At 39.4% G+C, this 21,699-nt stretch overlaps 6 protein-coding genes across 8 annotated transcripts; 2 read left to right on the top strand and 4 right to left on the bottom strand.

Moving 5' to 3' along the window:
• On the top strand, positions 138–3,407 carry LOC18766702 (hemolysin A). Its single transcript, XM_007199130.2, has 9 exons — positions 138–397; positions 641–701; positions 822–901; positions 1,123–1,225; positions 1,340–1,496; positions 1,715–1,843; positions 2,072–2,158; positions 2,730–2,774; positions 3,026–3,407. Exons 1-9 carry the CDS (start codon positions 286–288, stop codon positions 3,206–3,208), a joined length of 957 nt encoding a protein of 318 aa, XP_007199192.2. The 5' UTR covers positions 138–285; the 3' UTR covers positions 3,209–3,407.
• LOC18768360 (ubiquitin-like-conjugating enzyme ATG10) lies at positions 3,318–4,812 on the bottom strand. Its single transcript, XM_020570607.1, has 5 exons — positions 4,344–4,812; positions 4,184–4,252; positions 3,970–4,072; positions 3,782–3,879; positions 3,318–3,666 (listed from the first exon to the last, which is right to left on the bottom strand). Exons 1-5 carry the CDS (start codon positions 4,575–4,577, stop codon positions 3,457–3,459), a joined length of 714 nt encoding a protein of 237 aa, XP_020426196.1. The 5' UTR covers positions 4,578–4,812; the 3' UTR covers positions 3,318–3,456.
• LOC18766323 (rhodanese-like domain-containing protein 4A, chloroplastic) lies at positions 4,909–7,339 on the bottom strand. Its single transcript, XM_007199871.2, has 4 exons — positions 6,495–7,339; positions 6,170–6,272; positions 5,416–5,661; positions 4,909–5,205 (listed from the first exon to the last, which is right to left on the bottom strand). Exons 1-4 carry the CDS (start codon positions 7,205–7,207, stop codon positions 5,158–5,160), a joined length of 1,110 nt encoding a protein of 369 aa, XP_007199933.1. The 5' UTR covers positions 7,208–7,339; the 3' UTR covers positions 4,909–5,157.
• On the bottom strand, positions 7,498–11,504 carry LOC18766774 (TPR repeat-containing protein ZIP4). Its single transcript, XM_020570722.1, has 5 exons — positions 9,632–11,504; positions 9,351–9,540; positions 9,229–9,261; positions 8,522–9,136; positions 7,498–8,363 (listed from the first exon to the last, which is right to left on the bottom strand). Exons 1-5 carry the CDS (start codon positions 10,963–10,965, stop codon positions 7,689–7,691), a joined length of 2,847 nt encoding a protein of 948 aa, XP_020426311.1. The 5' UTR covers positions 10,966–11,504; the 3' UTR covers positions 7,498–7,688.
• On the bottom strand, positions 12,155–16,545 carry LOC18766795 (FRIGIDA-like protein 3). 3 transcript variants are annotated; one of them, XM_020569980.1, is made up of 6 exons: positions 16,301–16,467; positions 15,939–16,034; positions 15,581–15,677; positions 13,751–14,808; positions 12,953–13,122; positions 12,164–12,785 (listed from the first exon to the last, which is right to left on the bottom strand). In XM_020569980.1, exons 4-6 carry the CDS (start codon positions 14,796–14,798, stop codon positions 12,366–12,368), a joined length of 1,638 nt encoding a protein of 545 aa, XP_020425569.1. In that variant the 5' UTR covers positions 14,799–14,808; positions 15,581–15,677; positions 15,939–16,034; positions 16,301–16,467; the 3' UTR covers positions 12,164–12,365. The 3 variants fall into 3 exon arrangements, with proteins under 3 accessions (XP_007201712.1, XP_020425570.1, XP_020425569.1); XM_007201650.2 differs by lacking the exon at positions 15,581–15,677 and having other exon boundaries at positions 12,155–12,785; positions 16,301–16,545; XM_020569981.1 differs by lacking the exons at positions 15,581–15,677; positions 15,939–16,034 and having other exon boundaries at positions 12,155–12,785; positions 16,301–16,545.
• Positions 18,181–21,425, top strand: LOC18768234 (probably inactive leucine-rich repeat receptor-like protein kinase At5g48380). The gene is made up of 3 exons (XM_007201671.2): positions 18,181–18,590; positions 18,958–19,902; positions 20,087–21,425. Exons 2-3 carry the CDS (start codon positions 19,042–19,044, stop codon positions 21,104–21,106), a joined length of 1,881 nt encoding a protein of 626 aa, XP_007201733.1. The 5' UTR covers positions 18,181–18,590; positions 18,958–19,041; the 3' UTR covers positions 21,107–21,425.

Genomic DNA, 21,699 nt, shown 5'->3' with positions numbered 1-21,699 from the left:
TAATACTCCCATTTTCCTCTCTAGAAAATGACAAAAAAACAAAACAGAACATGTACAATTCGGTGGATGTAAATTTATTAAAAAGGTGTAAACTTTGGAATCTTTTCTAGGATTTAAAGCTATAACGAATAAAATTTGGAATCTTTTTTAAGATTTAAAGCTGAAAAAACAAAAGCAAATCTTGGGCCATGATAAAAACTCTAGCCCAATTACAAACCCAAACCCATCCGACCGCCAAGAACAACTCAAACGGGTAGCCTCCACAAGCCGTGGGCGGAGTCAGAGATGGCACTTCAGCTTCTCAAGTTCCCAAATCACATCATCATCTCCCGCCGTTTCTGCAGAACTTCAAGCTTCTTCCTTTTATCCCAGTCCAACTCACATCATAAGCTCCCTGGTACTCCTCTCTTCCTCTCCAACGGAGTTATTTCTATTACATGATTCTCGAAAGCACCTTCTATTTTCTTCATTTTCATTGGGTAATTTTCACAAGCACCTAACGTTCTGTCATTTGGCGCTGTCTTATTGTGCTTTCATGGAAACTGAACAAATAAATTTGGCTTTTTTTCCTCGTTGAATCTCTATTATTTTGCTCCAACAGTTGAAATCTCAAATTTTCTAGACTTGGTTTTGTTTTCAGCAAGATGGGTCGGAGTGCCAATACATAGAAGCTTTGCTGCTGAGGTTCAACCAGCAAAGAAGTAAGCTTTTTTGTCAAACCCAATATGTATAATTTAACCCATTTGCAATTAGTGTTGAGTTCCAGCAAACCCATTTATATTAATATATTCACTATTGTGTTTGGAAAATGACAATTTCAGGAAGAGGAGGCTAGATGAGGTATGCCTGGAAAGGTATCAGCAATATAGCCGAACCTTCATACAATCATGGATCATACAAGGTGAGCTATACAGTTAATTACAAAACCCCACTCATTAAAACAGGGCGGGGAAAGTTCTAAGTTGGTTTGCATTCAACTTCAGCTGCATAGTTCAGGATTATTATGACACTTTCAGTTAATCATGTATGTTTGTAAAAATTTGTGATCATCTTGTATTTGTGCTGTTATATAATATAACATTGTTGGGAGTTAACTTTAGATGTTCATGTTTGTTGGTGTAGGGAAAGTACTTGTAAATGGAAAGGTGGTTAACAAAGCGGGGACTCCAGTCTCTGACAAAGCTGTTGTACAGATAATGGCTGAAGTCCCAAAATATGTATGTAGGTGATTACTTTACTTTGAAAAACCAACTTTCACTTCGTTTATACTAAGATTCGTTCATGCACTAACTTTTAGCAAGACCTCTGGTGCTAATTTGTTCTTATATTGTCCATCCAGAGCAGGACACAAGTTAGAAGCTGCCATTGAACAGCTAGGTATTGATGTTTCTGGCAAAATAGCTCTTGATTCAGGGTTGTCAACTGGTGGATTTACTGACTGTTTGCTTCAGTATGGTGCATCATTTGTTTATGGAGTTGATGTAGGTTATGGGCAGGTAATACAATTATTTTGGTAGCAAATCAGGCTTTGTTCCATTAATTAAAAGTGTATGTTTATCAGTAGAGGTGCATTTTTTTACTACTTTTCCCGAATATAGAAATACAGATCAAATGGCATTACAATGGCCTGTGCCATACTTCTCTCTGATATTCTTCTACTCTGCAGTTTTGTCATTGGTGTTTCTTGATTACTTATGTATGCTGGCTTCATTAGGTGGCAGAAAAAATTCGAACGGATGAACGTGTTAGTGTGATAGAACGAACAAATTTAAGACACCTTCCTGGACTCCCTCAAAGAGTTGATTTGGTGACTTTGGACCTCTCGTTCATCTCTATTCTATTGGTAAGCTTTCAAACATTAGTAAAGTCACCATTGCCATGTGTCTGGTTCCTTGGGCAATTTCAATCTTTGTTTTATTTTCTGTGAGGGGCCACCCCGAGGATTTACTATTCATCTTACTCTTAAGTGTTCTCTATGTGCTATACCCCAAGGAAAACAAAAGTTCTTTTTTTATTTATGAATTTCCTGGGTTTTACACTTGGGTTACGACTTCTTTTTATTTGGAAGCAGGTCATGCCTGCTGTAATCAAGGTAATGAAGGAAGAGTCGTCATTAGTCACCCTGGTCAAGCCTCAATTTGAAGCTCGCAGATCACAAGTAAGAAAGTTGTCTTCTATCAACCTTTATTTTTTTACTAGAAATTAGAAAATATAGAAGATATATCAATATAGGGGAGGAGATACCTTTCTTATCTTGGCTACAACATCAATGCCAATTTAACTGCTATTTTATATTTAAAGAAAACCCTTATGAACAGGGTAATTATGCAAGCATTATGCATTACTTCTGGATGTCCCAGAATAATGACTATTTCCTTGGCATATTCGTTCACCATTCTGTATGAGAAACTAGCTTTGATCAAACAAACTTTTTTCTTCATACTAAGCCTTGCATAAAGCATAAAGACTTTTATAGGTCTACAGATTCTACATGCATAAACTTTCCTTACCGTTTATAATGCTCGATGCATGGAACAATTTCTATATAGTTGCACATATTTTGTTTTGTTTTCTGTATAAGATGCATGTTAGCCATCAATAGTTTTTTAGGGATGGAAAATTTAAAACCTTATCATTTCAACTGCACAGTGATAAGAGAAGGATCAATATTATCCAGAAAACATTAAATAAGCATTTGTTTTAAATTCAGAATTTCATTTCCTTTGCAGGTAGGAAGTGGTGGGATTGTGCGAGATCCATTAGTCCATCAAGAAGTATGTATTTCTTCCTTGTTTATATTTGGTTTCTTTCAGCCTAATATCAAAAAGAGAATAAGATTTTATTTTTCATCCTTTTGTTAAGATTCTTTTTCCATAACAACTGTTAATGTAGCCCTAATTGATAACAACTGTTAAGGTTCTTTTTCCACAACAACTGTTAACAGAAAGTGGAATAAATGCTTTATCTACTATTTTCTGGCGAGTCAATGAAATTAGCCTGATATTGATTAAGTTTTACTGTATAGGTTCTTGAGAGGATTATCAAGGGTGTAGAGAATTTCGGATTTACCAGCAAAGGATGGATTGAGTCTCCTCTTAAGGGTGCTGAGGGAAATACAGAGTTTCTTGTTCACTTTACTCGGACAGCTAAGAAAAGTGAGGATGAACTTAAAATGCTAAATACGACGGAATCCGTTCAATTACCCTGAATACAAACCTGCCATTGAAGAGTACCATGAAATGGAAGATGGGGCGGCATACCAATGACAATTAAATTGAGTTATAGCGTTGAGTTACAGCCCGGGGTCTAGATGTTACTTGAAATTCATGAATTAGCTTATTTGAAAAGGCTTTTCTGTAATTGTAAGGATGAACAAGTACATAATTTGATCCAGAATTTTTCCAGTTTTCTAAGTTTTGCATGAACATTTTCAACTCTTGTTCGTAGAACAGATGTTCAATTACAACTTTTAGGATTGTTCAGCATTTCAAAAGGGATTCTAATACCAACCACTTGACCAACAACTGAGAGCCAAGACACCAAATATTGTTCAACTGCTACCCCAATTTTCGCCCGAGAATCATCGCTGAGGAAAAGCAGCTTCATCCACTCACTGGTACCACATGGATGCAACTTGTACCATGGTCTGTTCAGGTAAGGATGCTCCTATGTATACAACATTAAGATATTTAATTAAATATTGGCAGCTCCCAAAAATAGAAAGAAAACATCCAGAGATTTAGAGAAAGAAATGGTTGCAATGAATATTGGGAAAATGTACCTCCTGAGTTATAAACGTCCATTTTGACTCCAGTAACACCTTTGCTGAGCATGCAGGTAGGTCTTTTTCAATTTCATCCAATGCCAAAGGCTGACCATCTATATCATTCACAAAAATCAGAATTAACTAGGTGTTCATAAGTGATTCATTAAATTTAGTTTTAAGTTCCCAAAAACAGATTAACATACCGATGTAGTAACCGCGAAAATACAGTACCGGAACTCGATACGAATCGCTGTACACAATATGGAAATCATAGTAACATACTTGTAGACTGTTGTTGGTCTCAACCTTGCAAATAGGAAAAAGAAAAATGATAAAAATGCAAGATTCACAACGAGGTGCAAATTTAAACGAAAAACAGTGTTTTAACAAGAAAAGAAAGCAATCACAATACATTACCAGTGTGGCATTATCAACAGGTTCAAACTCCTCTTCTCCCTCAGTAAGACTTATTTCATCAACATCTTCCTGCAAAAGAACATTAACAAATTATGAGAGCTCAAAACATCATTCAACTCTGCTAAATGCTAACGTAAGAAGCTCATTAAGCCTTGATTACTTGAGAAGTCACGTGTCCTTTCTTGCTTGACCCAGGAAGGCATATCTTCTCCAGTGACAAGTAGCCCTGCTGCAACAACTGAGGGAGATGACAAGGTGGTTGTTTAGGAGGACAAGGAACCCACGTCCATGGAGGGAAGGCAGAGTTGAATTCCTTCCATTTCTCGGCAAAAGCACGTGCAGAAACAAGAAAGTCACGTGACGTGAGGGTTCCATCCCACGACAGAGCATCCATAAATCGCTTGAATGATTAAAATTTTGTAGCCAAAAGTGGGTTCCTTTCGATTTCGATTGCAATTGTGAATGCTGGTTTGATGGGTATTTTGTGGTTTTGGGTCACGGTTCTTAAAACAATTCGATCGGGTCTGGAATTTTGCTCAAATCCGTCCTCAATATGATACATACGACATGTCGTCTTGCTGCTTAGGGGGGAATTAAAGACATGTCGTCTGTTTACAAGGGAGTTGGGAGGTGTCGTTTACTTACAAAGTATGCTACTTGTCGTTCATGTGTTAAGGCTCACATTGAATACCATGAGATGGATGCACTTGAAAATTTTGGAATGGTTTTTGTTTCTGAACACAATTCCACTTGAATAATCACAATTTTAGTACACAGGTTACATTCATGACAAAATCAAATATACAGCTGATATGGAAAATCAGAACTAACAATTTACTGGCAACTAAGGGATACAACAGAACTTATTTCTCAATACCCTCTCCTTATCTGATAGATATAGAACTAATGATTGGCAAAACTTGTTAAAAAAATTTGCTTCACCCAACAGGAGACGCGGCTTCATGTTATCGATTTCAGGGCTTCGATGGAGTTGGGGAAGATGGTGGCTTCAAATCTGGGTACTGCATTCAAAACACAAAAAAGCTAATATACATACAAACAGACAAATGTGTATGTAGAATGTGATTTGGAAAAGCTATCATCAAGGAATCCTATTAGAAAAGGAATTTTAAGCTGCATCTGAATGTGCAAATCCACCCACCAACATGGCATAAATAATTAAGGATCAGTAGTTTTCCTGTAACTAGTCATAAAAGAGAAGGTGAACATACACTTGGGTAGGGAGAGGATGATCTAAAACCATTTTTCACATGTGACACGGAGTCTGTAGACTTCGCCGTGCGTCCATTGTCCGTCCTTTGACTTTCTCCTATGGAAAAACTTCCAGCAGAGGCAGCACCATTACTGTCTTCATTGCCCCGAACAACTCCTCCATTCATCCCAGTTTTTTGTGAAGTTTCAACCTTCTTCTTGGGGTAGATATGCATAGATGGTGGCAAAAGAGTTTCTTGTGATTCCTGAGGAGGAAAAAAGTAGAGTAAACACAATATCTAACAGAACCAAAAATGGCCAAAATACAACTCCTTGAGTTAAAACTGTAACTTCAGAATTGTTCTATGCAATTGCTGAATGGTCTTTAAAACAGCCTAGAAGAAATTTCAAACTTACGCAGAAAATCATTTCACTAGGCAACACGGAAATTTTAATTAAATTAGGCAGTTACTAGTACAACAGAAGTCGACAGAGTTTGGTATGGTGCTGGTACACATATACTGATAAGAGGGAAGGTTCCTCAATAGAGGATTATAGAGTTCTCTACTAAATGATGGGATGGCTCAATCCTGATCTTACACATCCAACCAATGTTTTATGAGGACTTAATCAATCAACCAAGTACAGGAATGGAGACAAGCATCAACACACCACGGTTGATCTCGATGGAACTCTTTGGACAGAAACTAGAGTTAAATTAATCATAGATAACACGAAAAATGTAGCAAGTAGAAGAAATGAAAAGAAGCTTACCAACCACCCTTTTGTGCCTCCAACCCCACCCTTGATTGCATAAGCCTCTTTGAAACCATTCTTGAACAGTAACTCAGCCACTTTGATGGAAATTCCATCAAAACTACCTTACAACAAGATAAGCTGATACTGAGAGCACAGAAACATTTAATCCAAGATAAAAAAACAAATATTTGGAACAAACATAAACAATCAATCCAGAGTTAACTCGGTGGTCAACTTCAGCAATGGTTTCTATCTTTAAACAACATGAACTTCAGCTTTGTATTTAAAATTCAGAAATCCAAGTAAAAACACAAAGCTATAGCAAGAGCTTTACACTTACTTGCCCAGAACACAGAGGGCAGTGTCTGCTGGGTTCCCAAACCTCTCCAAAACCTTTTTCACAAACCCATCTTCATCATCCTCAGAAAACGGAACCTGCACCGTAGCCTTATTCAGAATCTTCAAATTTGGAGACTTCAGATACTTCAAACTCTTCTCATCCCTAATATCCAAAAGCTGAACATTTGGGTCGTCTCGGAGTTTCCGAAATGCATCAATGACGAGAACAAACTTATATTTTCTCAAATACTCTTGAACCAGAGGTATAACAACCAGCCAAACGAATGTACAGCCAGCAACAAAAAAAGGGTTTCGATTGAAAAAGTCATCAATGGAGACTAAGATTGCTTCCAAGTTTATTCTGTCAGAAACTTGCTCAGTCGAGGAGACTGCAGCTTCAGAAGCAAAACCAGGAAGAGTGAATGCAGTAGTTGTAATGAGCTCGGTGAGAAGAAAATAAAGCCGGTTTCTTGTTAAGCCTTGTGAAAAAGGAGAGGTTTTGAGAATCAAAGATGGGTTTTGGACAGATTTTGAGGATTGAGACTGAAGGTTGTTTTTGGTGGAGGGAAAAGAATTGAATGGTTGAGAAGCAACAATGGAGATAGAGGTGGAGTTTTGGGGAAGAGAGATTGGCCCTGAGGTGACTGGTTTCTGGGTTTTGAGGTGGTTTTGCAGTGGTGGAGAGCAGGAGAGGATCATGGAAAGAGACTCCATCGGAGACAATACCAGAGAGGAAGAGAGGGGATAAGGCCAAGAAGGGAAAGGATGATCATTGGACGGTCGATTTTGGGTAGTTACTAAAACCGGCCCATGACCCAAAAGTCCATCCCCATTACATACTTTTGGACCGGTGCTTTATTTATTTATTTTAATACAAACAATATTGAAAAATAGGAAATCGAGTACAACTACTTGAGCTACAAACCCTTTATAGATCCTCTACGAAATAGCAAAAATGACGATTTGTAACATGACATCAAAATATTTAGAGCTTCATATGTAGAGTAGAGGTAGTAATTATAGATACAATACGAGCCTAATACAAAATTAACAAATTAGGTTAACAACATGAACGATAATCGGATACTCAAATCGTGATTAGTCTTAGGCTTGTCTAATTGTGATTAGCTGCAGGGACTAAGTGTTGTATGCACCCATAATTTTCTTTTACCATCTTCTATACAAGCTGCACACATTATATTATACTCCTAGCGGAGTCTATTTTTCTTTCACCATCATTTGGGGCACAAAATCTCTTTTCAAAGTCATTAATAAAATCCTCCATGCATGCCCTATAAGTCTCCATTCCAGGAACATGCTTAGCAAGTTGCAAACCCACATCCATCCATTTCCTGGCCACATCAATCTGCCCAAACCTCACAGCCAGTGATGCTCTGTTCCATGCTGTCATGGCCAGCCATTTTCCCTCTTCGGTTGGATACTCGCTGTCCTTTAGTCCCACCATAACTCTGTAAGCTTGCTTGTACATTCCGTAAACAGCCTCATCATCTGTATCCCCCTTGTGAATGCTCGTTACTCCAATGAGCCTTCGAACGATGAGAGCCACATTTTGGTAGTCTGGTGATGAGGAAGAGAGGAAAGCTGAAAGGCATTCGTTTAGAGCAAAGGTGGCTACTTCATGATTGGTTCGCGGGCCTTGTGAAGCGCTGATGCCAATCTGAAGGAGGTGCTTGGGGTTCCAAGCCTTTGAACTGGTAAATTTCTGGACAAGTTTTAGTTGTGATCCTGAGTCATTGAGCCTTCCATGGATATCATAGGCACAAATGGTGTAGATGAAGTAAAGATCAGGTTCAGTGGTGGTGAGCTGATCACCATTAAGTTGAGTCCCAGGTAAGATTGACTTTAGTATCTGCATCCATACAAAATCCCATTAGAAGAACAGAGCAAATCCTCAAGGTCAAGTTATTACAAGTCATATATCATATCAGCTAATGCATATGATGAGTTGGGAAAAATCAAGAGATCAAATGCCTGCAAGAAATAAGCATACAATTAGTTAATCCATACCTTCCCTGCTCTATCTAGAAGCTCTAGAGCTTGTTTCACTTCACTTTCAGACAATGTGGTCTTTCTCTGATTCTCTGAAGCTATAATTGCAGATACACTCAGTATCAATGATTTGCAGACCATGTTTTCTTCTGCTTGCCCATCAGCCAGAAGACCATAAAATTCAGATGCCAGTCTCAAGAATTCGCCACACAACTCATAATTTTTCTCCTTCCCAGTTTTGGTCCCCAAGTTCCATAAAGTCACAGCAAACCAATTCCTTTCTCGTCTTCCGACCTCCCCTGTTCCAAAAAAGCAATCAGACCCGAGTTCAGATGCCCGGTTATGAACACGCTTAACAAACTTGAGGGCTTCAAGCTCATTCCCAGGTTCTTGAGTAAGGATTGTGACCAAGGTGCGTAGAACTACAACTTCAGTAGCTGGCATGGACTTTCCCGGAGAATAAAAGTTCAGCAGATTGGACAGAGAGGCAACAGCAACAGCAAGAGCACGGCAAGCAACGGCTTCATGGGCTGCAAGGGAGAGAAAGTCTGGGGTGAAATCAAGGCAGGTAGCCATTGCCTGAATCTGATCAATAGCACCATTCTGGTCTTTCTTCTGCAGATAAATCTTAAACTGCATAAGCAAACAGGATGTGTTAGATTCAAGCTGAATACGGCAATACAATAGTAACATATGTTAGGATCAAGCTAAAGCTATGGGGGTACCTTTAGGAAAGCTGAAGCTATGTTAGGATCGAGCTGCAGAAACAGAGAAGGCAAAAATTTAATCAGTGAAAAAATTAAGTTCCCAAAGAACCAAAACTCCAATCTTGTAGCTCTAAGCAAACCTTTTCGGCCTCGTTAATGTACTCGTGTGCTTGATCAAGCTTGGACAGACCCAGGTGGCAGAGACACAAAACTCTAAATCCCTTGGCTCTGAGAATTCTACTTTCAATGTCAAATGGGATATAAAGCATCGCTTTCTCAAACATTTCTGCACTCGTTTCATAATCTTTTGATCGGAAATGCTCTGCACCACTGTAAAATTAATTTTTTTAAAGATTTTAACGATAGAAAGTTCATATTTGGAAGGAAGACGGAGCAATTGAACTGGAACAGTTGACCATACCAATTCCAAAGCACCGCGTGCATTGCTGTTCTCTGCTTGGCAGCCCCTTCACCATTGAAGAGTGCCACGACTCTATTGTCTGATACGAGCTCCCCCACCACTTTGGCCCTAACTCTTGACCCCTCGCTGACGTCACCTATCACTCGGTGGGCCACCCTAACCGCCGAGCTGGCACTAACGTGGCACCGCCCTAACAGGCCCAAAAACACTCCCTTTGCCGTCTCTGCTCCGGCCGTCCCAGCTGCCTGAAAATACGCCTCCACAGCCGACACCCAAACACCCTCAGGAATCCCCTTATTTACGACCATGCCCCTGAGCTCTTTCTCGGCCTCGCCGTACTTCCCTAACCCCAACCAGGCCTTCATCGCCAGAACCGAAAGGCTCGGATGGTGGTCTCCACTTTCGCATTCCTCTCTTAACACCCTCACGCACTTGATCACGCTCTCGAATTCGTTCTTCTGCAAATGGAGGGCCGAGATGAACCGGAGCGTCTTCGACCTCAGATCCTTGAGGTCCACGGTCTCTTGGCGTGTTCTCGCCTCACGCAATCCCTTTTCGTACAGATCCAGAGCCTCGTTCATGAGCTTCAACGCGTCGTTTAGATCCTGACTCTCCTCGCTCTTGGCCAGCGCGGTCTTTCCGAACGCCAAGTACTGGTTCGCGAGTGCTTTGTGGTGGTCCGGTGTCCCGAATAGCAATCCCTTGGCCCGGTTCAGCAACGCAATCGCGAGATTTCGGTCCCGAATCTCCCATGCGGTTTTGGATCTCGCAATGTTCAAGTCCAGCAGAAGCTTTCTCTCTCCGGCATCGGAGAGTTTGTCGATGTCGATCTTCGAGACGATATCGGTGGCTCGCTCGAAGCATAAGGAAGCGAGGTCGAAGCTTCGGAGATCGTGCCAAATTAGGCCGGTCTTGAGGTAGAAGGAGGCGGACTTGATCGCAGGGGAAGGAACGCCTGAGACGTCGCTGGCAAGGAATAGGAGGTCGGAGGCGACGTGGCGGAGCTTGGCGTGGTCTTCGGCTTTGGAGGGAGGCAGAGACCGGAGAGAGGAGGCGTTGGAGAGGTCGACGCAGGAGTTCCAGAGGCGGTAGCTGAGCTTCCAGATGAGGATCTTGAGTGAGTTGGGGAAGGGAGCCAGTTGACTCAGCTGAGTCGAGAATCGGCGGAGATCGGCAGAGATTGTGTCCGGCGGAAGCTTGTCAGGGGAGAGATTCTCGGTTTGTTTGATGGAGGACTCAATTTGGGAGAGTAGATGTTGATGCGACTGCAAATGCGATTGCGAGTCGGCGTGGCCTTGCCGGAGCTCCGGCGTCGATAACTCGGCGATTCTCATCTGTGTTTGGCGGGAATTGGAATGAATATAACCGTAAACTGTGGGAGGGAAAGGAGCTTTTGTTTTGAAAAATGTGAGATTTTGGAGGAGAGTTCGTTACGAATAAACGACGCTGGAGATATGGTCGTTCGAGATACGGGACCAATTGGGCTGGACATCGGTGTGTCGCTTTAAATTGGGCTAGGCTTTTTTAGACCCCTCTTTTCTTTTCTTCTTGGTTTTATTTATTTATTTAAATTTTTATGATCAAATACCTCTTTGCTTTCTACAAACCAACTTACCGATTGATGTGGCAATTTTTTTACGATAAATAAGGTCCAAAGTGGGCTTATAATTAAAATAAATGAAACGCTATCACATCAATTGTGTATTTCGGTTCGTCTGTGGCGAATTTTCAATCAATTGTGTATTTCAGTTTGTGTGTGGCGAATTTTCAATAGTTGACATAGCATTAGCATATTTGGGGACCATATTTACTTGTGTTTTGAATCATACTTTGCCTTCATGTTCTTAGTCAATGAGTTGTTGGTACTTTGGAGAAAAAAACTTCGTGCATTTAAGGGGCATACAACGTCCTTCTCAGGTAACCTACTTGCGTGCTACCTACGTTTTTAATTATTTCAATCTGTATGTGGCAAGATTTTGAATAATTGGCATAACATTAGCATGCACGCCACTGTACTTGTCTGTGTTTTGATGCATACTCCTGCGCCTGCCTTATCTCTTTCAATAAAATGAGCTTCTTTGCCATTTTATTCTTCAATCAATTGTTGGTACTTGGACCGAAAATTCATGCATCGAAGAGGTATACAACGTTCCTTCTCAAATAACCGCCTCGCATGCTAATCACATGATCAATTATCTTCTCATATAACCGCCTCACATGCTAATCACGTGATCAATTATTGCAAAAGGAACAACAAAAATAGAACTGTATATTTGAGTTTGAGCTGAATTGGCATGATCACAATCTCCCGATGAACTTTCCGGTTAAAAGAGATTTGAGTGTTAATTGAATTGAAATGGGTCCCAAATCCAGCAAAGCCATCAACCCAAACGCGTGAAGGAGCTGGGGTCTTTAAAATTTGCATCCCCATGGTTTTAAAAGAATGCTTTTGCATCAAAGTTTTCAGAAAGTTTGCATGCAGTCAAAATCGAATACAACGGATTATGGAGATCAAGAAACATATACAAAAGAAAAACAAAGTACATATATTAGAGGATCAAATATCTTCTTGTACATCCAACTAACAAATTAACAAGACAAATTTTTTTTTGCTTTTTTTTTGGGTCTTTTTTTGGATACTAATATCATTCATACATTGGAACATCAACGAACTCAGAGGGTTAAAGACTAACCGTTAAACTGAGAGGATCATAAGTGACTTTTGGCCATCAAATTAGTGAAGATATGCGGGCTGATACTGGTAGCCAGTTGCAAAGTAGTTGCCATGAGCAGGAGACATGTTGTAAGTGCCAGAACCCAGCAGGGAGGGGCAGTGGTTGTCAGCAGGTCCAGGGTAAACAAACTGTCTGTCATACATGTACTGCGGGTACCTATTTTCAGCAACTCTAGGATAGAAAGTCTTGTCAGCAACAACATTAGTGACACGGGGCCCATATCCAACACCGTTAGCGCGAGGTCTCTTGGGTTGAGGTTTTGCAGCTTCAGCCACCCTCTTCTTGTCTGCCTTGGCCTTTTCCAGCTGAAGAACCCGTTTCTGAAGTGGATCCACTGGATACTGGTCCTCAAGCTTATGTTCTTCAATGGACTTGAGCACAGCCTTAAGGGCAGCCAGCTCTCGGTCGTTCACTTCATTCTGAAATAATGAAGTATTTGTTATGTATATCCAATTTGCATTTAGATAGACATACTTTTTTTTATGGCAAAACTCATAAAAATGAGTGCTATCTCAGATTAATAAGTTGGGAGATGCATCCAAGAAAGATGACCAAGACCCCTAAAAGATGAGAGTGATGAACACACCTGTGCTGTGGGAGATGCATTTCCAGGTTTGACCAGTGAAGCTTTTCTAGCCTCTTTCAAGTAGGACTTGAGTAAAGGCACAGGAGAGAACTGCTCTGTCAATTCAAATGCAAAAGCCAAGTTAACTGCATCAATTTGTCGTCCACTACTCACCAACACTTCAATAACACCTGTAAAATACCAAAATAACAACAACAACTGTAAGAAAATACAAAATAGAAGGTCGTGAAAGGAAGAAATCAATCTTTTCAACTACTATGTTCGCCATGTTGGTGCATGAGTGCAAGCATCCCATTAAGTTTTAAGTATCAGTAGAACTATCCTGCTAATGCCAAGATAATAGTGTCTGACATTGCTGGACTTTTACACAAAGAATTTAATGCAATGCAAGAGCAGCCTATATACGATATAGTATATAGGTTTCTGAGTAATTCATCCAGGATGAAAAGGAAAATCTCAATGTCTTCCTCCTCTAAAGGACTCATCTAAGACCACTGTGCACTTTATCATATTGGTTAGAACACAGTAATTCTATTTTTGCAATTATATCCTTATTTCAGTGCTTATAATGGAAACTATCTAAATAGCAGAGGAACAAAAAATAGTAACTTCTAGAATTGTAAACAAAAACTTGCCAAAAATATATGCAAACCAGTAAGAGACAAGGTGAAAAAAAATATGATAAAGCACTTCTTTACTTTAGAAAACATGATCAAATCTTAAGGTCAGTGTCTTAATAAACTAAAAAGCTTGACAAATTTTTCCTAAAATGTATTTCTTCAAAAATAAAAGACGAACCTGGCATTCTCTCGGTCAATCCAAGAGAACGGCAAAGGTCAGCTGTTTGGCGACGACGTGAAACCATTGGTATTAGCCTGAATAATTCTTCCTCATCAAAACCAGAGGCAATACCAAAAGTAGCAAGAAGTTGCAAAAAAGCATGAGCCTCTAGTGAGTTCCCATTGCTAGCATCCATGTCAAGAGCATCCAACTTTGGCTTCCATTCTTCAGCAATTGCTTCTGCCAGATCCTTAACCTCCTCCGTAATTACATCAGAAGCAGAGACTAAATCTGGGTTTGTTAGCAATATGCTCAGACACTCCATCAACATGATACAAGTACGACGGACACCCAACAGATTTGAATCCTTCTTCCCGTCCATATTGGGCCCTTCCAGGCGGTAAAAGTCTTCCAAAGACTCCAAAACAAATAGGGCAGGGTTGGCTGCAGCTCTTAATGCAAGTGGAATTTCCTCTCTTATGGAAGCAAGGTTCTTGCGGTTATCTGATATAAATTTGTGGAGCCCTTCTGAGTCCATCTGTTCACATAGTTTCACTAACTGGGGATAGGACATCACCTCTATACTCCCATTTTCAGCACTTTTCATTTCTTCAAAGTTACTTTCAGAAACCATCACATCCGGTGGTTTCTCTTCCACACTTGGTGGCCCACCCTGGCCATCATCAGTGACAACAGAAGACTCCTCAGTTGATACCTTCCTTTGCTTCTCTCGAGCAGTAGTAATAACATATATAGCAGCATCTCGCTTCTCTTGAAGAGTCTCCAGTGAAGCTTGTTCCTTGGCCACAACAGCTGCTTGCCGCTTTTCTAACAGTTTTTGGGCTTCCACTGTTCTGCTTTCGAACTCCTTTTCTTGGCTTTCCAGCTCATGGAAACGCCTCTTTAAGGATTTTTCAAGCCCATGAAAATGTTCTTCAAGTTCTTTCCACTTCAAGTTCAGGGTTACAGCCCGGTGACTCTCAAGTTCAGCAAATGCTTTCTGAAGCTGTTGTATCTTAGAGGTTGTACAATCTATCAGTGTAGAAACTGAGTTGGTATTATCCATGGCAAAGGATCTGGAGATAACAAAAGTGAGAAGTGTCAAAACATATAGAAGTATTGATAGTCAAAGCAGCAGAAACAGAAGCACCAACAACATGCTAAACTTTAATCCGAAAAACAAATTCCCTTTCCCACAATCTGAGTCCTTACAGAATTTTGGTTAATCTAATCATACTGCTAAACAGTAGACAGATCAATACATGCATACTTGGATGTATAAATATATTATAATCTGCCAACATGCATCAGGTATGCACTTGTATTGTTTTTATGCCACACCCACAGGGAAGTAAATTATTAGAAAGAAAAAAATTATCCGTTCAGGTCTTGATACAAGTCCAACAGCAAAGGTATTTAACAATAGTGTTGGCTTCAATGGTAGAACTGCAGGAAACAAGTTAGGAGAATAAAGTAGTACAGCGGCTGCAGAAGAGGATTTGAATTGAGGTAAATTGGATGTTATTGCCTTCTCAAGCCACCTCAATGGTTGAGTGGTCATCCATATGCAAACATCTTAACAAAGATATGAAAGATTTGATAGCCATTAATTTCCCTATATCTAAATTTGATAAACAGAAGATGGACTGACGGGGAGCTTCAATAATGTACTTGGTTCAGATCCGAGACCATTTTAATAAATTGGGAAGTGGCATGGTGAATGGTCATCTTTCTAGTCTTGAAAGACATAGAAAACCTTCAAAATGGCATGGTGAATGGGAGGAATTGTCTCCACTTAAAACATAAAATGATCAAAACTTCATAGCTTGGACTTAGAATAATACTCACAATTCAAACCAAACAATTCAGTATGCAAATAAAGTCAAAGAATAATGCTAAAGCTGGAACTTCCGTGGGGTAACACTGAGCTTTTGAATAAGTGGTCCTATGAATCATCAAAAGGGAATGTTAGCTCAACAAATCCACTACAATTTCACCTCCACAATTAATTTATTAATATCATTATCCTCAAATTAAAAACAGTAACACATTTGTAGCAAAAGTAGCAACCTTGAGGAGCATTAACCTCAGTTAATCAAACTGACAGAAAAAGACAGCTTAAATTTCAAAGAAAGTGCAGCCAAAATTGGAAAGAAAACGAAAAAAATTCCAAATTTTTATGACAAATTATCACAAAATAGCTCACCGGTAATTACAGCAAGCTTGAATTAACGCAATGAAGATATCCAAGCAAGAGATCCCAATTCCCAAATGCTAGATTCACAAGGCACACTCAGAAACCCTAACCAAACAAAATCAAAACAAAACATTCAAAAAATTCGAAATTGAATAACAAAAACACTAAATAAAGTAACCCAAACTCTTCAATTCCGTTCACAACAGCCGGCTCGCTCTGGCGGTAAACATTTCTCTAACTTTCCCGTAAAATGAAAGAAATTTCGCGGGAAAATAGAGAAGTTTCCGCGGAAAGAAACGGCGCCGATCTGAAGATAAGAGTAGGAAAGTAAGCAAAATGAGTGAATTAGCGAGTAAAGGAAGGAAATTTACCAAAAACCCCCGAAGGAATTGTGGAAATTCCGAGGAAAACCGATCAATCCATGGCTACTGAGACTGCTGGTCGATGTGTGAGTGAGTGGCTGCTACTCTCAGCAATCCCTACATACAGAGACGAAGAGAGAGAAAGAGGAAAGTTCAGACAAGCAAGCGAGAGTGTTTTATGTCGCAGCCCTCTTTCTTTTGCTTTTTATGGGGCACTCCCATTTTGGCTACTTCCCGGTTGGACGATACTGGAGACGATCTAGAGAAATGTATGGGCCTGGGCCTTGGGAGTGTTTATAGTGAAGTGTGGAGTGGCGTTAAAGGTTATGCCACCTGCCTCTATGCGCTGGACAGGACTATGAAAAACATCTTTGTCGTACAAGGTTTTGTTTGCTTTCCATAAGTAATGCTTTGTCACGGAAAAATTATCTAAAACTTTGTTTATGAATGTCGACAAAGTATTCTTGGATTTTAAAATGTAGTTTGATAGCAGGTTTTGTTTTGTTTTTGTTTTTTTTTTTTTTTTTTCAGAATAGCAATATGATTTTTTTATTAGAATAAGTAAAAAAAACACTCGACTATGTCTTAAAATATTAGGCGAGTATATATATAAAATGGTTCGATCATCAATTTAAGCTAAGTAGTCTGCCCTTCACCACACGGTAAGAGAAGGTACTTTGTCCCTGATGGAGCACAAGAAAAATAATGGGGAGTTTGTTGTTTGAGAAAACTTCATGATATATATTTAAAATTTCTATAATGGATTCATTTGTATTGCAATGAGTGCACTCTTTAATGAGGATTAATGACATAAAACAACTAATTATAGAAAATGTAATTGAACATCAAATGAGGTGAGGATGATATCTTTGAAACAAAGGGGATGCATTGCCAAATCAAGCAAAACAAGATGAATGCCCCTTTTTTTGTGTTTTTTTTTTCTAGGTCAAGTATGACATGCAAGTCGCAATGGCTTTAACACATGCCCTAAATGCATAATTAAGCAAGAAATATATTTAATTAAAGTGGGTGATGTGAGAAGAAATGGCAACGGATGAAACATTATTTTCAGCAGTCACCTCTACCGGGCTCTACCTAAACAACCTCATGTAGGAAAAAAATAATGAATTAAATTAAATCCCACTCAATTCCATGGGCTAACATTAAGTGATTGACTCGACCTTAACTTTTGTTTTTTCGATTATAAGAGATTTTGACATAAAGATCTCTACCCTTTCCATTATTGGGGTTGAGCTCAACTTTAAATAAATATTAAAAAAAAAAAATTAGGAGAGGTAATTCGATTTTGGGATCTCTTCCATCATTGAAAGAATAGAAGTGCCACTGCTCCAAAAGTTAGTTGGTAACTTTGAACAAAGTTTAAATTGATAAATTTTTGTGTGTGTGCTGAAGTTAAGAAGAAACGGAGGAAAATTCGTATACGGGGTAGCATGGGAACTTAAAACAATGATCGCTTGGGAGCACACTATCGATATAGACCAATTCAACTAACATCACGGTTGCAAATTGAGAATATCACTAGATCAATAATGAGTTAAAATTTGGAAAATTTTCCTTAAGACTAGCAAAAATTAAAACAAGCTGAAGTTGCATTCATGTCTAACAACTCACTCAAGTTTTTTTGTTGTTGTTGTTGATAGAAACTCATTCAAATTCAAAGTTCAAAACTTTTACTTGGTGAATCTTAGTGCAGTAAAAGTAAATCTTTTACTTAAGAATTTATGAACCAATTTTTTCCAAAAGTCAAGGAGATAAAAAGGAGTGGTTGAAGACAAACGCACAAACGACCTTAAAGTTAAAGCTTTCATATTTTTAACGGTTTGGTGACCAATAGCATAACATTTTTTCTAACAGTACATAAATAAATAAATAAATTTAGGTATTATTTTTTGGAAATGAAAGAAAAAGCGAGTCAAGCACTCTGAGGAGCTCTAGCAGTCCCAAGTCGTCGCTAAGTTTGACAAAAATGGCCGGCCTTCTTTGACCCGTCGAGCCTCTCATTTCCTCACTTTTCCCAAAACCCACCCAAGGCTGTCCTGCAAAAGCATCTCCGTTCACACACACCCGAGTCCAGTTTTTCCAAAAAATATATATAAATTCTCGCTTTGTAGTTATTGGATGAATATATCTGTATGTAAATCGTATCTGCCGTTGCTTATTTGTTGACCCGTGAAGTCTTTGTCTTTGTGGAAAGAGGGGAAGCTCTGCTGTTGTTGATTCAAGAAGCCTTCTTTGCGCTCTGTGAATTTTCTGTGTTTGCGCTAGTGAACTATCTCAGGTGGGTTCTTTAAATTTTTCTCAAAGCCTTCAGCTTTTAGCTGGATTTTTGTGAATATATATGCTTATGTTTAGGTAGGCTTGGGTCAACTCAGTTGGATCAAGTAAGGTTTTTTTAACTAGCTATGTCTATGATTTAGTCTGTAGTTTGTGAATTTTCAGGTTTATCAATCAAATTGTTGCTTGTTGAACCTGTTTTTGCATCTTTTGATAAGAGTGGTGATGAATTGGGTTTTGTTGTATGTGTTGTTTTGTTTTTTAAATTTATTTCCAAATTCGGTGTTGTTGAAAGCTAAGCTAGATTTTTGTGGGTTTCAGTATTTGTAGTCTGATTGGTTCATTTTCTGTTGCTTTTGAGTTTGTTTCAGGGTTTGGTGTTGACTAATGCTGGGGTTTTGCGGGTTCAGTATCTTGATCTCTGATATCACTAAGTAGCTATTTAGGCGATTCTGATGGCTTTCTCAATGCATATGTTGTTGAATGGACGAGATCCCGGCATTTTTATTGGTGGTGTCCTCTGGTTATTGCTTAGTTGTAGTTTCAGCTTTGGTGTTGAAAGTGATATCAACTGCTTAAAAAGTATAAAGGCATCACTTCAGGACACTTTAGGTTACTTAAACTCTTCCTGGGATTTCAACAACAACACTGAAGGTTTCATCTGTAACTTTCTGGGAATCGAGTGTTGGCACCCTCACGAGAGCAAAGTTTTAAACATCAAGCTTTCAGATTTGGGACTGAAGGGCTCGTTTCCTCGAGGCGTAGCAAATTGCACAAGCCTAACAGGGTTAGATCTTTCAAGCAACCAGCTCAATGGACTTCTTCCTACTAATATCGATCAAATCATTACGTTCATTACGTCCCTTGATCTCTCATCTAACAGCTTCACAGGGCAAATCCCAATGAAGCTTTCCAATTGCAGCTATCTGAATGTGCTTAAGCTTGACAACAACAAGTTCTCGGGTAGCATTCCTCCAGAACTTGGCCAGCTTAGTAGGATTAAAACATTTAGTGTGGCCAACAATCAGCTGTCTGGCCAAGTCCCAAACTTTAATAATGGTACATCAATTACAGCGGACTCTTATGCAAACAATCCTGGACTTTGTGGGAAGCCTCTGGAGGTGTGCCGGTCAGCTGCAAAGAAGTCTAACAGTGTAGTTATTGTGGGAGCTGGTGTTGGTGGTGCAACTTTTGCAGCATTAATTGTTGTTATTGGCTTGTTCTTCTTTATGCGTAGAGTGTCTGCAAGGAAGAAGGAAGAGGACCCGGAAGGGAACAAATGGGCAAAGAGTTTCAAGAAAACTAAAGGCATCAAGGCAAGCTAATACAGAACATTTCTTTTAGAAACAAATTAATGATTTACATACAATGATAATCTGATTAGTTCTCTCTCTCTTTCTTTCTTGCTATACTTTGTTCATTTTGATTATGCAGAAAGTTATGTTTCTATTTTTAGTAGTTTGAGCTGTATTGTATTGTAATGAAGCTAGTTTACTTCAGGTTTCCATGTTTGGGAAGTCAATTTCTAAAATGAAACTGGGTGATCTCATGAAGGCCAGCAACAATTTCCACAAAGACAATATCATTGGGTCAGGAAGAACCGGAACTATGTACAAGGCAGTGCTCGACGATGGCACCCCACTTATGGTCAAGAGGTTGCAGGAATCTCAACACTCTGAGAAAGAGTTTCTGTCTGAGATGGCTACTTTGGGGAATATAGAACACCGTAACTTGGTTCCTCTTTTAGGATTTTGCGTGGCGAAGAGGGAAAGGCTTTTAGTGTATAAGTACATGCCTAATGGTACCCTCCACGATCAGCTACATCCTATGGATGCTGATGGTGCGAAGATTATGGAGTGGCCAACTAGGCTTAAAATTGGGATAGGGGCAGCCAGAGGATTAGCGTGGCTCCACCATAACTGCAATCCTCGAATTATCCACCGAAACATAAGCTCCAAATGCATCTTACTGGATGCAGATTTTGAGCCGAAAATATCTGAATTTGGCCTAGCTAGGCTCATGAATCCAATTGATACGCATTTGAGTACTTTTGTGAATGGGGAGTTCGGGGATCTGGGTTATGTTGCTCCTGAGTATGCACGAACTCTACTTGCCACTCCAAAGGGGGATGTTTACAGCTTTGGAACTGTTCTTCTTGAGTTGGTGACTGGTGAGAGAGCTACCCATATTGCTAAAGCTCCTGAAGACTTCAAAGGAAATTTGGTGGAATGGATTATGCAGCTGTCAAGCCAATCTCAACTCCAGGATGCGCTCGACAAATCTTTGGTTGGGAAGGGTGTGAATGAGGAGCTTTTCCAGTTTCTTAAAGTTGCATGTAATTGTGTGGTGCTTACTCCCAAGGAGAGGCCTACTATGTTTGAAGTATACCAGCTTCTAAGGGCCATTGGGGAGAAATATAACTTTACAGTCGACGATGAGATAATGATGCCTACAGACATCGGTGATGGTGACGGCAGAGGGGAACTTATTGTTGCTCGAGAGATGAAGGAGATGAACTGAAAAAGGTAAGAAGAGTATATTAATATATGGCCAGTACCCTTTTGTAATTATCTGTTTTTGTGTACTGTAATAAACATTATTATTACATATATGATTTATGCTTTAGCTACTGATTGGATCTGCTTTTTTACGACATACAGTTGTAAAATTGCCCTCTATAATCTTTGAATGTGTATTTTAAGTCGCATATAGCCCAACTTGTTTAATGTTCTTCATAAGAGCAACTTTTTTTAGATTTACAAGGTACTCAGTTTGTAAAATGCCCTCAGTTTCTTTGTAGTTGATTTGGTATTGGTTTAATAGATGTATTATTTCCTATGCAAAAACACTGAAGTACTTGGTAGCACTGCAACACCAAGATTTTAGTATCTGCAATTAAAATCTACAGACATAGCATGTAGGGCATGTGTGCTGTATATTATGGCCCTTGATTTCTTATTTGACCATAGGCAAGACAATTGTATTATGATTATAAAACTTGCTCGAGGAACTGCAAATAAAATAAAGAATGCCACCGGCTCCTGGAAATGGATAAATTGCAATTGTTGTAGTGCATGCTTAAATTCTAATGCTTCAACGAATTCAATTCTTCA

The sequence above is a fragment of the Prunus persica genome, chromosome G8, assembly GCF_000346465.2.
Source record: "Prunus persica cultivar Lovell chromosome G8, Prunus_persica_NCBIv2, whole genome shotgun sequence".
In the NCBI taxonomy this organism is placed as follows: domain Eukaryota; kingdom Viridiplantae; phylum Streptophyta; class Magnoliopsida; order Rosales; family Rosaceae; genus Prunus; species Prunus persica.
The sequence above is the reverse complement of the archived record's forward strand: the minus strand, read 5'-3'. Positions and strand labels throughout refer to the sequence as shown.

Excerpts from the sequence above, each read along its gene's own strand:
- LOC18766702 (XM_007199130.2), top strand. The coding sequence starts at position 286 with ATGGCACTTCAGCTTCTCAAGTTCCCAAATCACATCATCATCTCCCGC. Across the intron at positions 902-1,122 it reads ACAATCATGGATCATACAAG|GGAAAGTACTTGTAAATGGA; the intron begins GTGAGCTATACA and ends TTGTTGGTGTAG. Across the intron at positions 2,775-3,025 it reads ATCCATTAGTCCATCAAGAA|GTTCTTGAGAGGATTATCAA; the intron begins GTATGTATTTCT and ends TTTACTGTATAG.
- LOC18766795 (XM_007201650.2), bottom strand. The coding sequence starts at position 14,798 with ATGGATAATACCAACTCAGTTTCTACACTGATAGATTGTACAACCTCT. Across the intron at positions 13,123-13,750 it reads ATTGACCGAGAGAATGCCAG|GTGTTATTGAAGTGTTGGTG; the intron begins GTTCGTCTTTTA and ends GGTATTTTACAG. Across the intron at positions 12,786-12,952 it reads ATGCATCTCCCACAGCACAG|AATGAAGTGAACGACCGAGA; the intron begins GTGTGTTCATCA and ends TCATTATTTCAG.
- LOC18766323 (XM_007199871.2), bottom strand. The coding sequence starts at position 7,207 with ATGGAGTCTCTTTCCATGATCCTCTCCTGCTCTCCACCACTGCAAAAC. Across the intron at positions 6,273-6,494 it reads GCCCTCTGTGTTCTGGGCAA|TTTTGATGGAATTTCCATCA; the intron begins GTAAGTGTAAAG and ends GTTGTAAGGTAG. Across the intron at positions 5,206-5,415 it reads CATCCTCTCCCTACCCAAGT|TACCCAGATTTGAAGCCACC; the intron begins GTATGTTCACCT and ends TTTTGAATGCAG.
- LOC18768360 (XM_020570607.1), bottom strand. The coding sequence starts at position 4,577 with ATGGATGCTCTGTCGTGGGATGGAACCCTCACGTCACGTGACTTTCTT. Across the intron at positions 4,073-4,183 it reads CTGTTGATAATGCCACACTG|GTTGAGACCAACAACAGTCT; the intron begins GTAATGTATTGT and ends CCTATTTGCAAG. Across the intron at positions 3,667-3,781 it reads GGACGTTTATAACTCAGGAG|GAGCATCCTTACCTGAACAG; the intron begins GTACATTTTCCC and ends TTGTATACATAG.
- LOC18768234 (XM_007201671.2), top strand. The coding sequence starts at position 19,042 with ATGGCTTTCTCAATGCATATGTTGTTGAATGGACGAGATCCCGGCATT. Across the intron at positions 19,903-20,086 it reads AGAAAACTAAAGGCATCAAG|GTTTCCATGTTTGGGAAGTC; the intron begins GCAAGCTAATAC and ends AGTTTACTTCAG.
- LOC18766774 (XM_020570722.1), bottom strand. The coding sequence starts at position 10,965 with ATGAGAATCGCCGAGTTATCGACGCCGGAGCTCCGGCAAGGCCACGCC. Across the intron at positions 9,541-9,631 it reads CACGCGGTGCTTTGGAATTG|TGGTGCAGAGCATTTCCGAT; the intron begins GTATGGTCAACT and ends TTAATTTTACAG. Across the intron at positions 9,137-9,228 it reads TAGCTTCAGCTTTCCTAAAG|TTTAAGATTTATCTGCAGAA; the intron begins GTACCCCCATAG and ends TTGCTTATGCAG.